At 35.5% G+C, this 14,535-nt stretch overlaps 1 protein-coding gene across 16 annotated transcripts in view; it reads left to right on the top strand.

Annotated features, from left to right (window-relative positions):
- Positions 1 to 14,535, top strand: part of MLLT10 (MLLT10 histone lysine methyltransferase DOT1L cofactor) — a 249,725-nt gene that overhangs the window by 166,563 nt on the left and 68,627 nt on the right. For 11 of the 16 annotated variants that reach the window (XM_040451254.1, XM_040451253.1, XM_040451252.1 and 8 more), the window contains 2 exons: positions 8,021 to 8,273; positions 11,602 to 12,171. In XM_040451254.1, coding sequence (XP_040307188.1) covers positions 8,021 to 8,273; positions 11,602 to 12,171 — 823 coding nt within the window. The remainder of the gene's footprint in view (positions 1 to 8,020; positions 8,274 to 11,601; positions 12,172 to 14,535) is intronic. The other 5 variants (XM_040451266.1, XM_040451264.1, XM_040451265.1 and 2 more) reach the window with 2 other exon arrangements.

Raw genomic sequence — 14,535 nt, 5'->3', positions numbered from 1 at the left:
GTGTGTGTGTGTGTGTGTGTGTGTGTGTGTGTGTGTGTGTGTGTGTGTTATCTCTGATTTCTTGTAGTTTGTGATATACATACCTAGGTGTATTTTTTTGACACGTGTCTTACTTGGTAGTCTCAGAGCTTCCTGGATTTGTGGTATGGTTTCTGACACTAATTTGGGAAATTTGTAGTCTTTTTTGATTGAAATATTGCATCTCTGTTCTCCTGTCCCCTCCCGTAAGTTCCCCTCCTCTCCCCTCCCCCCCTCTTCTCTTCCCATCTCTTCTGTCCTCTTAAGTTTTTTTACATGCTGGACCAGAATCCCAGAAGTGTTAATATAGGCATTTAATACTACAGACTTTGTTCTAAGCACTACTCATGAATTTTGATATGTTGTATTTTCGTTTTTATTGAGTTGAACAATACCTTGTGGTTTCCTTTTGATTTCTCATTGATCCATGTGTTATTTACAAGTAGATTATTTACTTTTGAAACATTTGGAAACTTTTCACATATTTTTTTATACTGATTTCTAATATCTTTGTGTTATATAATTTCTTTTAAGTTTTTTAAGATGAAAAAAATGACACACAATATGGATTATTGTGTGTAATGTCCTGTGTGCTTTTAAAAAGAATGTGTATTCACTCTGCACCTCGTATATGGAGTTTTTCTATAAATGTGAGGTCAAGTTGATTTATACTGTTTAAGGTCTCCATATGCGTACTTATATTTTCTGTGTACTTGTTCAATTACTGAGAAGAGGCTTTGGATCTCTCTTACTGTAGTTATGGATTTTATTATTTTTCCCATTTTCTTTTTCTGTCAGTTTTAATTTATTTTGAAGGTCTCTTATTAGGTGCAAAAGCGTTTAGGATTTTTTATCCTGTTGATAAATAGGTCTCTTTATCCTGGTAATATTCCTTGTTCTGAAATTTATTTTGTTTGTACTAATGTTGTGAACTCAGCCTTCTTTTATTTAGTGTTAAATTGATATTTCTTTCCCACACTTGCACTTTTGATATCTTTGTGTCTTTATATTTACATTTAAAAAAAAGTTTATTTATTTACTTTGAGAGAGAGAGCAAGCAGAGGAGGGACAGAGAGACGGAGAGAGAGCATCCCAGGCAGGCTCTGCACTGTCAGTGCAGACCCCGTCGCGGGGCACAATCTCAGGAACTGTGGAATCGTGGACTGAGCCATAATCAAGGGTCTGACACTCCCCTAACTGAGCCACCCTTAAAGTGGTTTTCTTTTTTTTTTTTTTTAATTTTTTTTTTCAACGTTTATTTATTTTTGGGACAGATAGAGACAGAGCATGAATGGGGGAGGGGCAGAGAGAGAGGGAGACACAGAATCGGAAACAGGCTCCAGGCTCTGAGCCATCAGCCCAGAGCCTGACGCGGGGCTCGAACTCACAGGCCGCGAGATCGTGACCTGGCTGAAGTCGGACGCTTAACCGACTGCGCCACCCAGGCGCCCCAAAGTGGTTTTCTTATAGGCAGCATATAGTCTTGAGTTTCTTTTTTCAGTGTTCTAATCTCTGCCTTTCACTGGAGTGTTTACTTAATTACCATATGATTATTGATATTCTTGTATTTAAAGCTATCATTTGCTAATCCTTATTATTGGCCTGTTTCATCTTTTTTTTCTGTCTTTGTCATTGAATATTTTTTATGATTCCATTTTGGCTGCTTAGTAATGATTCTTTGTTCTTTTATTTATTGATCGCTTTGGGGTTTATGTCATACATGTTTTAATTTATCAAAATCTGCCTTCAAATGATATTATGCCATTTCACATATTGTGTAAGCATATACAATTCAGGGTTGCCTGGGTGGCTCAGTCAGTTGAGTGTTTGACTCTTAATTTGGGCTCCCAGGCATGGGATTGAGCCCTGGGTCTGGCTCTGCACTGAGTGTAGAGTCTACATAAGATTTTCTCTCTCCTTCTGCCCCTCTCCCCTGCTTGTGCATGTACATGTGTTTTTTCTCTCTCTCAAGAAACTTGTAATTCTACCTTTTTTGGTTCTGTGCTATTTTTGTCATATTTAAAATGTTTATATATATTATTAAACCTCACAATTGTTACTAATTTTACTCTAAGCCTTCAGTTATAAAGAGATTAAATATTTAAAAAGTCTTTTTTTCCCCCAAAACTTTATTTATCTTGAGATAGCATAAGCATGGGAGGGGCAGAGAGAGGGAGAGAGAGAGCATCCCTGAAATCAAGAGTTAGTCGTTTAACTGACTGAGCTCTCCAGGCACCCCGAAGAAGTCTTTTATATTTACCCATGTAATTACTGTTTCTAGTGTTCCTAATTACTTTGTGTAGATCCACATTTCTTTTGTTGTTTTCTTTCTGCCTAAAAGACAGCCTTTAGCATTTATTGTAGTCTTGCTTTGCTGATTAGTTCTTTTAGCTTTTTTTGTTTGTTTGTTTGTTTGTTTGTTTAAAATCTGGAAGGCAATTAAAGTTGACCTTTGAAGAGTGTAGTGGTTAGGACCCCCGCATAGTAGAAAATCTGCATATAATTTTTGACTTCCCTAAAACTTAACCTCTAATAGTCTGCTGTTGACCTAGAAGTTTTACTGATAACGTAAACAGTCAATTAACACATATTTTGTATATGTATTATATACTGTGTTCTCACAATAATATAAGGTGGGGAAAAGAAAATGTTTTTAAGAAAGTGATATGGAAAAGCAAATACATTCACAGTGGTGTTTTGTATTTATTGAAAAAATTGTATAAATGAAGTCATACAGTTGAAACTGGTGTTGTTTAAGGGTCAGCTATATATTTTGCCTTTGCTTTTGAAAAAATATTTTAGCTTGGTATAGAATTCTAGGTTAAAAGTTTTTTTTTTTTTTTTTAAGTTCATTTATGTTGAGAAAGAGAAAGAAAGTATGCACAAGTGGGGGAAGAGCAGAGAGACAGGGAGAGAGAGAATCCCAAGCAGGCTCCCTGCTGTCAGTGCAGAGCCTGATGTTGGGCTGCAGCTCACAAACTGTAAGATAATGACCTGAGCTGAAAATCAAGAGGCAGATGCTTAACCAACTGAGCCATGCAGGTGGCCCTGTTTCTTTGGTCTTTGAAGATTTTTTATTTACTCTTGTTTTCTAACTTGCATTATTTCCATGAGAAATCTGTTTTCATTCTTAACTTTGTTTCTTAGCAGATAAAGCATTTTTTTTTCTTTTTTAAAACTCCCTGGCTGTTCTTACCATTTTCTTGTTATTGTTGTTCTTAATGATTAAGTAGTTTGATTGTGATGTGGATTTGTGGATTTTTCTTCATGTTTCTTGCGCTTGGAGTTAGTTGATTAGTAGTAGATTTTATAGTTTTCATCAAATTTTATAATTTTTTTCCTGCTTCTTCACATTTTTTCCCTCCTACTTTCCTTTGGGTACTCCAGTGACATAGGCTGCTTAACCTTGTCCCACAGCTCACTGATTCATCCCTGTACCACCAAACTCCCCTTTAAAGTCTTCATTCCCTTCTGTGCTTCATTTTTGATAGTTCCTGTGCTTTGTTCTTAGACTTGTGTGTGTGAAAAATTTGTGGCTTTTATCAGACACTTGAATACTACATAATTAAAAAAATATTTTAGCCAGCATTATTACATTGGATCATGTTGGTAGAAGACATACAACTGTTGGTTGTTTCTTTTCCCTCTGCCTCTTTCTCCCAAAGGTGGATTACAGGCAACCAATGTTTTGAAAATATCTGTTTTTTTGGTTAGCCTGTTACAGAATCATTGTTGACTTGTGAGTCTAATTTAAAATATTTTGAAGTTGGGTGTATTTTTGGCTCCAGTGAATACTGTTTAGTAGGTATACCAATTGCATCTTATCTGAGGACTAACAATTGTAGCTAGCCATAAAACAAAAAATCACACATGTTCTAAATATTTAAAAGATTCATTAAGTTGTGATTATGTAAATCACAACATAAACCGAAGTATGTATGCATTTCCTTAGAGACTCTCAATAAGACCAAATATGCCGTTTTATCTCCAGTGGAAAAGGGGGGAAAAAAAGACCGTATTTTATTCAGACAAGTTCCAAATGAAGTAGTTTGTATTTTATGGGTTAATTTACATGGAAGATGTGTATTTTTAAGCACTAGAATTGCTCTCAGAGCAGTGAGATGCTCATGCAACGAGAGTTATTTAGGTTGAGAAACTAAGGAAAGAGTAGATTTGTGGCATTAGGTTACTCCTTGTGTCTCAGCTCCTCCCCACTGCCCTCTCTTACTTCTTTTCCACTTCTTGATTAGATTGTGTATTTGTAATGGAATTCCACCATTCCATATTATTTAAACTGTGTATTATGGAACAGATACGCCTTTTTTTTTTTAATTAAAAAATTTTTTTGAAATGTTTGAGAGAGAGAGAGCACAAGCAGGAGAGGGGTAGAGAGGGAGAGGGAGACACAGAATCCAAAGCAGGCTCCAGGCCTCGAGCTGTCTGCAGAGAACCTGACACGGGGCTCAAACTCGCGAACTGTGAGATCATGACCTGAGCTGAAGTTGGATGCTTAACCAGCTGAGCCACCCAGGTGCCCCTGGAACAGATTCTCTTGAATTAACTTAGAAAGGTGGAGTAAAGGTGGAGATTTCTTTTTGAGTAAAATCATACTTATTTTTCCCTCTTGTTGTTATGTGTAATTTTTAAAAAGAGCTGTTAGAATCTTTAGCTAAAGTTTTATATTTTTCTTGTTAAAACATCTGATATTTCGGGGGGCACCTGGGTGGCTCAGTTGGTTGAGCATCCAACTTTGGCTCAGGTCATGATCTCACAGTTCCTGGATTTGAGCCCCACGTTGGGCTTTGCACTGTGACAGCGTGGAGCCTACTTGGATTCTCTGTCTCACTCTGTCTGTCCCTACCCTGTTCACATGCACTGTCTCTCAAAAATATATAATAACTAAAAATTTTCTTAAATCTTTGATAATTTTTAAAACTTAGAAATAACTTTTTAAAAAAGAAAATGTTATGGGAGCGCCTTCAGTCGGTTAGGCATTTGACTTCAGCTCAGGTCATGATCTCGTGCTCTGTGAGTTCAAGCCCCGGGTTGGGCTCTGTGCTGGCTGCTCAGAGCCTGGAGCCTGCTTCAGATTCTGTGTCTCTCCCTCTCTCTGCCCCTCCTATGCTCATGCTCATGCTCTATCTCTGTCTGTCTCTCAATAATAAAAAAAAAACGTTTAAAAAGAAATGTTACGATTTTGTTTAGTATGGCTTTTGTCAGTGAAATTTACTTAATTTGTATTCATTGCTCTCTTTGTAATACCTTTTCTTCCATGTGGCATATTTTCATTGGGTTTATGGACATATTTATACTTCAAGGGTAAGCAAGGATATTCTATTAAATGAGTGGGAAAATTGACCAACGCTAGTTTAGGTTGGTATGTGGAATAGTATATTTTTGTGTTTGGTTCTCCACCCAGTTTTTTCTTCTTTGCTTATTTGGTACATGGTCAAAGTACATGAATGAAGAACATCACTGTGTTCTCTTTAGATGACTTTTAAACTTCATTAGGCTTGTATGTGAATGGGATGGAGAACCTCAACTCGTTATTAGAAAAAAGTATTTGAAAAGTAAAGTAGGTGGTTCCCAAAGTGACCCTGCCCAGCATGGAAACATTCATGTTTCTAAAGTAATCCGTGAAGTTTGTTTTTGTAAGTTTATTTATTTATTTTGAGAGAGAGTATGCAAGCAGGAGAGGGGCGGGTCGGGGGAATGGGTAGAGAGAGAATCCCAAACAGGCTCCGCACTGGCAGCACGGAGCCAGATGCGGGGTTTGAACTCATTGACCAGGAGATTGTGATCTGAGCTGCAGTCACATGCTTGACCAACTGAGCCACCTAGCCCTCCCCCCCACCTTTTAAAGTTTATTTATTTATTTTGAGAGTGTGCAAGCAGGAGAAGGGTGGAGAGAGAAAGCATCCCAAACAGGCTCCTCGCTGCCAGCACAGAGCCTGACGCGGGGCTCAGACTCACGGACCGTGAGATCTTGACCTGAGCCGAAGTTGGACATAAAGCAATCCATGAAGTTTAATAAGCCTAAACATGATTGACTTTCTCCTAAAACTTACTCTGGGACCTTTCTTTCTCATTTGTGGAGTCTCTGTTATTAGAATAGTGATTGGTTTGTTTTTATGAGATAACGTCTCTTGTACTTGATGAAAATCTGTTTGACAGTGTGATGATGTGGAGTGAGGACAGTATCAAGAGGCAAGTAGCAGACAAGTAGTAGTGAAGAATGTTTGATTTGCAGAGCATTTGAAGTCTTCTTTCTTTCTGCATTTTGAACGTTGATTTTGCTACAAATGCCGACTATTTTGACACCTGATTTTAGCATCCCTTTCTTGTTTTTCACATTTATCTGATGGTTTGTATTGAGTGGTTTGTATTACAGCAGAGATTTTTTTTTTAATTAATTAATTTATTTCATGTTTGTTTATTTTTGAGAGAGAGAGCACAAGCGAGCAAGCATGCAGAGGAGGGGCAGAGAGAGAGGGAGACACGGAATCTGAAGCAGGCTCCGCGCTCTGGGCTGTCAGCACAGAGCCTGATGCAGAGGCTCTAACACACGAACTGTGAGATCATGACCTGAGCCAAAGTCAGATGCTTAACTGACCCAGGCGCCCCTGCATCAGAGATTTTAGATAGATGATTCAGAAAAATATTTATTCATTTATTTATTCAGCAGAAATTTAGGGCTGTTTGTCTTTCAGGCATTTAGTGAACGTAAACAGGGACAACAAAAATCCTGACCCATTGGACTTACAAACCTTATACTTCTTTTTTCTTTTTTAAATGTTTATTTATTTATTTATTTTGTTAGAGCATGAGCAGGGGAGGAGCAGGTGTGGGGAGAGAATCCAAAGTAGGCTCTATGCTGTCAGTGTAGAGCCTGACGTGGGGCTTGATCCTATGAACTGTGAGCTCATGACTTGGCCTGAAATCAAGAGTTGGGTGCTCAACGGACTTAGCCACCCAGGCACCCCAAACCTTTTAGTTTGAAGCATGTTGATTAATATACATCTGTTAGAACACGTTCTCACCTTTCATAGTCATTTAATTTACTATTATTTGCATATACCTTGTCTTAAAAATGATTGTTAAACTAATTGGAAATGATTGGAAACTAATTGTTTAGACAGGTCTTTATTTTGTATTTTTCCTAAACATATCTAGATCATGGGGTGATTACAGATCCGTTTTAGGGTATATAATACTTTCTTTCAATTTTTTTTTTAATGTTTATTTATTTTCGGGGAGGCGAGGAAGAGGGACAGAGAGATGGAGAGAAAGAATCCCAAGTAGGCTCCATGCTCAGTGCAGAACCCCATGCCAGGCACATTCCTACGACCTTGAGATCATGACCTGAGCTAAAATTAAGAGTTGGACGCTTCACTGAATAAGCTACCCAGGCACCCCAATACTTTTAATTTTTAAAAATCTTAACTGCAAAGTATAACAGTTCCTTCATCTTAATACTTGGTAGAAATGGTTTGTGTTTTAAAGGCTTTAATCTTTCTGTTTTGGAAGGTAGCCTTCACCTGAATTAAAGATTCTTGCTCTGACCTGTGCTGAAGCCTTATAATCTCATGGATCTACTCTCTAATGAATTTGTAGCACTTTATTTCTCGCTCATTGTTGCCTTTGTGCTGAACGTTAAAGCTGATGGTAATTTCATGACTAGGAAGTAGTTTTTTCTTATTGAAAATTGTGTTGCTTGAGAAGCAAGTACCTTCAATACTAAAACTGTGTTGCTGAAGAACTATAACTAATATGTACTTTAACTTATTGTTGCAATTTATAAATATTTGCAATAGACTAAAATAATTGTTTTCATGTGATTTTCTTAGGTGGTCTCACTTTATAACTGAAACTTTAATATGTTTATCTTAGAAGCTGAACAATTATTTATTATTATTAATATGCCTCTCCCTCCGCCCACCTATAGCTAAAATCTAATCTGTTCTTTTTTTCTTTCAACTTCCTTTCTCAATCAAAATGTTAGACTTATACAAGCACTAGCAGCAACTCTATATCTGGATCATTGAAGCGTTTGGAAGATACTGCAGCTCGATTTACAAATGCAAACTTCCAGGAAGTCTCTGCGCACACAACTAGTGGAAAAGATGTTTCAGAGGCTAGAGGGTCAGAGGGAAAAGGGAAGAAATCTTCAGCTCACAGCTCAGGTCAAAGGGGAAGAAAGCCTGGTGGCCGAAATCCAGGAACGACTGTGTCAGCAGCTAGTCCTTTCCAGCAAGGTATTAATTATGATGTTTTAGTTAACATAATTGTTCTTGCGATGATCAGTAGCAGTTAAGTTTTGTAAAATAATTTATTTTTTCTTTATAACTAATGGATAATTGGAGATTATTTTACGAATAGTTGCTGTAGTGAGATTACTTAAGACTAGTCTTCCTTGTTAAAATGTTTCTGGGACCTTTTATGTTATGACATGTGCTTCCAAAGCTGAATTGTAAATTTTAATGTTTAAATAGATGTGGAATAAAGTTTAAGTTTGGGGAGAAAAAAGAATAAAAGCTGGAGTTTTCCTTTCTGCTCTATAGAACAGTCTTTGTTTTTAATAAATTGTTATCATTTATCTTTCCTAATTAAACACTAGAATAGTTAAAGCATATATTTTTAGTAAGTAAACAAATACTGGGTAATTTGTAGGGAACCTAAATAGTTCTCAGAAAATAATAGCTGTTGATTATTAATGCATTTATTACAAAGTTTGAAATTTAAAGTAGAATTTTGCTAAGTTTGCATATTCTTTTAGTAAGGCTACTATAACAAGATGCCCATTTAATTTTGAATTTTAGTTTAACAACATTATTTTTCAGTATGTCTCAAAGAAATGCATGGAATATATTTATACTGAAAAAATAATCTGTTCCTTAATTAAAATTCAAAATTAACTGGGCATGCTGTATTCTATATGATAACCCTATTTTATGGAGAACAGAATAACGCGGCTAAACTTTACAATCCATTAACCCTATGTTCTAGGTTTTTATCTTGTGTTAATCTTTAAGAAATTTTTTTTAATGTTTGTTTATTTTTGAGAGAGAGAGAAGGCGCGCACGCGCGCAAGCAGGGGAGGGGCAGAGAGAGAGTGAGACACAGAATCCGAAGCAGGCTCCAGGCTCCAGCCCCAAGCTGTCAGCACAGAGCCCAGCGCGGGGCTCGAACCCATGAGCGATGAGATCATGACCTGAGATGAAGTTGGATGCCTAAGTGACTGAGTGACCCAGGCGCCCCTATTTTGTGTTAATTTTTAACTTGAACATAAATATTTTGAGAAATATAAATGTTAAAAACTGTTGGAGATAAATGTATTAGTGAAGTGTACAATATATATATACCTCCTTCCCCCAGTTTTTGCCCCCTAGGAATAAACGAGAGGGGACAAGTTGTCTTTTTCTTTACTTTCAGCTTTTGCTGTTAATAAAAACTTGAATATGTAGAGAGACGGCTAAGTGCTGATCTTTCATTAAAAAGTTTATATATTTTAAAGTAAATTATTTTGGGCTTCAGGATTTTCAAGTCCTAGATTTTTTTTAAAATTTTTGCCATATATTACAAAAAATTCAGACAAGTAGAAAAAGAAATAAAATGCCAAACCTGCTGTTTTAGTTTAATACATTTACTTTATATTTGTTGTTATTTTTATTCCACTGTGGGAAATAAGTAGTAAAACCTTAATTATTTTTAATGTAACTATTTACATTTTGAATGTGATATTAGCGAATTCAGTTATCTCTTTTCTATAATTAAGACCTTATTTTCCACTGTTAAAAATTGCATTTTTTGGTTTTTAATCTTTGAAGTACTAATCCATTTAGAAAAGAAACACCTCATTTTCTTGAAGTTTATAATGTTGAAGAGTCTTTTCCTGCCTCTGTTGAGACATGGTAGAATGATGTTATGTTTTCATATCTGAGGTAATATTCAATAAAAGTTTTAAAAGTTGAAATTTAAAGATAGGGTATTTAAGATGCTTGGTTTTATTTTTTTCATTGTGGGCAATATGTGAATTTTAGAAAATATATGTTAAAGTATTGCATATACTAAATGTTTGAAAGTATTTGCTACACTGTAGTGAGCTTTTAACACCAGCTGTAAAAACAAAAATGTGTGGAAAAAAGACAGATGGTGACAGATCAGAATGGATAATAAAGAATTTCTTTATAGTTGCTAATTAAGTGGCAAATTAGTTATCCTTAAATGATTGATGTAATGTAAATGGCTTCTTAATATGTATGTTTTTCTATACAGATATAACTTGAAAATGCTCACATAGGTACAAATAATTTTGTAAGTGAATAAAATGGATATTCTCTTCAAAGAGTTAAATTTTAGACCTATTAATGTTCTTCCTTTATAAGCCATTTCAGAAGAGCTTAAGATTTAAAATTCAAAACCTTGAAACTTTAGTTAAAAAGAAATTCTTGTGTGTGTGGGAAAATACTGTTGTAAATATTTAGGTGGATTTATGTGTGATTATATTTTAATGTGCTCTGCAATAAAATTTAACCCTTAGCTTGAAATTTCCCTTCCATTCTGATGCAACACTTTATTTTGAGCTTTTGTTTTTAAGACATTAATTAAAATATGATACAGTGTAAGTTTTATGAAACGTTATTAGATGTGTGGTCACAACTGAGTCTGGTGAGCCTAGAGACAGTTTGGTGAATTGGGATGGTGGACCAAACTATTGTTTCATCCCAGCCATATTGTTTTTCTGCCAAGTAACTAAGAACCTTTATTTTACAATGGCATAGTGGGCTACTAATGTTCTTTAAAGAGTGAGGAGAGAAAAAGCAGTTGTGAAAGGGCTTCCTTAGGGTGCCTCTCTTATGATTTTACTTTCATAAAAGCAATCGCACAGTGTTAGTGGCTGATTTCTTTATGCAGCTGCAGAGGAAGTGGACTGGGAGAATGTAAGGTACATAGATTAGGGTTCCATGTGATCATTATTATTTTGTCAAATCCATGTTTTGGTGGGGTAGATGAACTGAATAGCAATACTCACTAACACTGTCTTGAAGTTAAAACTCGGAACTTAAAATCTAAGCAACGTCTTCTGGTTCTGGGTGTGTGTTGGGAACATTTAAATCTTCAGTAATTGAAAAAGAGGAAGTTCTCCCAGTTATTCAGATTAACAGTAGTAGTCTTGTCAAACTCTCTTTGAGAATTGCTGTTCTTCAGTCCTTCCTCCAGCATACACAGGTATTTGGGGAAACACTGAGGAATGTTGCCATAGCAAAAGGTAGGTCGGATAAAGCACATCTTTTATCTTGGTCATTGTAGAAGTAATAGCTTACAATTTAAGAGTTAATACTCAGTTTAATAACTATGAAATGACAAATATTTTTTAAAGAAAGTTTTATAGATAAACTTGATTTCATAATCACCTTTTTTAAACTCTACTTTGTTACATAGTGTTGTCCTAAGTTTTATAGTTAGTTTTTTCTTCTCCATCTCTTTTTGATGATTGTATCATTTCTATTGCTCATGGGAACTTTTGCATCCAATTTTTTTCTTTTCCTATCCCCCCCCCCCCCCTTTTTTATTTTACTACAGGCAGTTTTTCAGGAACTCCAGGCAGTGTAAAATCATCTTCGGGAAGTTCAGTACAGTCTCCCCAGGATTTCTTGAGCTTTACAGACTCAGATCTGCGTAATGACAGTTACACTCACTCCCAACAGTCATCATCAACCAAAGATGTACATAAAGGAGAGTCTGGAAGCCAGGAAGGGGGGGTAAATAGTTTTAGTTCCATAATGGGTCTCCCTTCGACCTCAGCTGTTATTTCACAGCCTAAAAGCTTTGAAAATTCACCTGGAGATTTGGGTAATTCCAGCCTTCCTACAGCAGGATATAAACGGGCTCAAACTTCTGGCATAGAAGAAGAAACTGTAAAGGAAAAGAAAAGAAAAGGAAGTAAACAAAGTAAGCATGGGCCTGGTAGACCTAAAGGAAACAAAAATCAAGAGAATGTTTCTCATCTCTCAGTTTCTTCTGCTTCACCAACATCATCGGTAGCATCAGCTGCAGGAAGTGTAACCAGCTCTAGTCTTCAGAAATCTCCTACCTTGCTCAGGAATGGAAGTTTACAAAGTCTTAGTGTTGGCTCGTCTCCAGTTGGTTCAGGTAGGGATTTGCCCCCCCCCCCTTTTTTTTTACTTATGCCCCCGTCCCCTTTCTTGTACCCCAAAAGGGAAATGAAGCTATTATTATGTTAATACTTTGAGTTGCTGAATGACATTTACTTGTCTGAATGAAAAGAAAATTGTGTTATGTAAGATCTTAGTTCGGTATTTGGACAAGATGTTTGGCACTAATCTGATAGTTTGCTTAACTAAAAATAGGCTGAATAGTTTATTTATTGGTCATTCAGTTCTTATGAAATACCTGGAATTAATTTCCCATTTTTGTTTTTGCTTTACTTGCAAGTATTTTAAAACCAACTCAGAATTCACAATTGAGGTGTGAGAGTTTTGCATAGTTTTGCACTATTTTTGATTGGTGCTTGTTTTGGGGCTTCCGTTCTCTAAAGTTTACATTGTTTTAATTTTCTCAGTTCCTCACACAAATTCTACTTGAAGTACTCCATCTGGAATATTTTTTAATCAGTAATAAATGATTTGAAAAATGGACTTTAACAGTCATATTTTATTTCAGGAGATATCTGAAATGATTTATGTTCATTTTGTTTTCAAGTATGTTTAGCAGTTTTTTTGTTTTTTTTTTTTTTACCATTGACTTTACTATAGTATGAATGAATTTTATATATGTTGTTACATCATTCGGATGCCTGTTTAACCTATACTTTGCATTATGAATATTTTCAGTTCTTACAGATTTTAAGGTTCATGTTTTTAGACAAAAACTTAACAGTTTAGATATTACCTAAATGCCAACATCTGTCTTTTAAATTGTTCTTCAATTTGAGGTAAATGGGAATTTGCTCCCATTCTAAGGGAGTAAAGAGCATATGTAAAGGTCAGAAGTGAAAATTATTAACTATAAGTATCCTTTGTGCTAGGGTCTGTTAATGCTTTATGTTTATTATCTTGTTTAATCCCTACACAAGTTTTACAAAAGATGGGCTATTTATTTCCCCCTTTTACAGCTGATAATCCCAAGGCTTAGATAGGTAAAATAAATTGCCCAAGATCACAACGGACAATCTCGTTCTTTCCGTTTTTCTTAGCCAGCTTCATTGCCACAGTGGATCTGTTTGTTTTTGAGGAATGAGTAGAAACCGTGACAGGATTGTTTCATTAGAAGCATTAAGGATGGATTTAGAGCATGATTTCTCAATCTTGGCACTGTTGACGTTTTGGCCGGGACAATTCCTTACTGTGCAGTCCTGTCCTGTGCATTGTAGGGCATTTATCAGGATCCCCAGCCTCTACCCACTAGATGCCAGTAGCATCCAAAGTTCCCCTTCACCCCTCCGTAGTGACCATCAAAAAATGTTGGGGGAAGGGTGCAAAATCTAAACCCACTATTTTAGAGGGGAATAATTCAAATTGTAATGAGAAAGAAATCCATTGAAAAAATTTATATTGCACATCTGAATATACATTTTATTTATATGTGTTCTTTTAGACCAAAGGGCTTAGCAACTAGGATTAACCCCTAGTCACAACAAAATAAATTTAGACAATTTACTTAAAAAATGGAGTTCATACTCATTTTTTAGCAAGAGACATAAGTAATCAGGTGAATAACTTACTGAGAAAATTAAGCCTGAATTTGCTTTTGTGAAGAGATCCTCACTGATTTCCTATATACATAGAAGCATAGTCTGAATATTACTGCATTTCAGAAATTGCATTGATTCGAATAGATGCTGTTTGAAATACACATCCTCAAGTTAATGGAGTTAAATCTCGATTTACATCTCTGAAAAGATTTTCCTACCTGTTACAGATTTAGGGAGATTTTAGCCATGGGAGATTGTGTTCTTTTCACAATAATTACTTTCTGAGGGCAATGTCTGTGGTATATCTATAGGAGAAGAGCATGAATTTGTGCCTTTTTAACCTCACCATTAGGTAAAGAAATTTAGGGAGAAACTCCCATAAATATTATTTCATTAAAGTAAATGGTGTAAATTTAGACTTGCCAAGATTTTTTTTTTCTTAAAATTGTGTTTAAAAATAACTGAAGATTTATGTTTTGTTAAAGCTATAATCATGGACTAAGATTACTTAAAATGATTTGAGATAATATATCCTTAGTATACATCTTAATAAAAGTTTTATGACTAGATCAGAGCATACCCTTATTGATAAGCTCACTACTAAAAAGTCTATTCCTTACTTAGAAGAACCTGGCTAAATACCATGGATATTTAGGAATTATGCCCTCTAAATCATAAGTTAAGAATTGTTAACCGCTGTTGACACATAGTATGTACTACATGATGTCTTTTTGTTTTCTTTTTGTTTTTCAATGTGTTTATTTTTTTTTTTATTTTTTTAAAAAAAATTTTTTTTTCCACGT

This window comes from Herpailurus yagouaroundi, unplaced genomic scaffold (assembly GCF_014898765.1).
Source record: "Herpailurus yagouaroundi ecotype Mexico unplaced genomic scaffold, PumYag 203, whole genome shotgun sequence".
Classification (NCBI taxonomy): Eukaryota; Metazoa; Chordata; class Mammalia; order Carnivora; family Felidae; genus Herpailurus; species Herpailurus yagouaroundi.
Note: the sequence above shows the minus strand (reverse complement) of the source record. Positions and strands in the feature narration are given on the sequence as shown.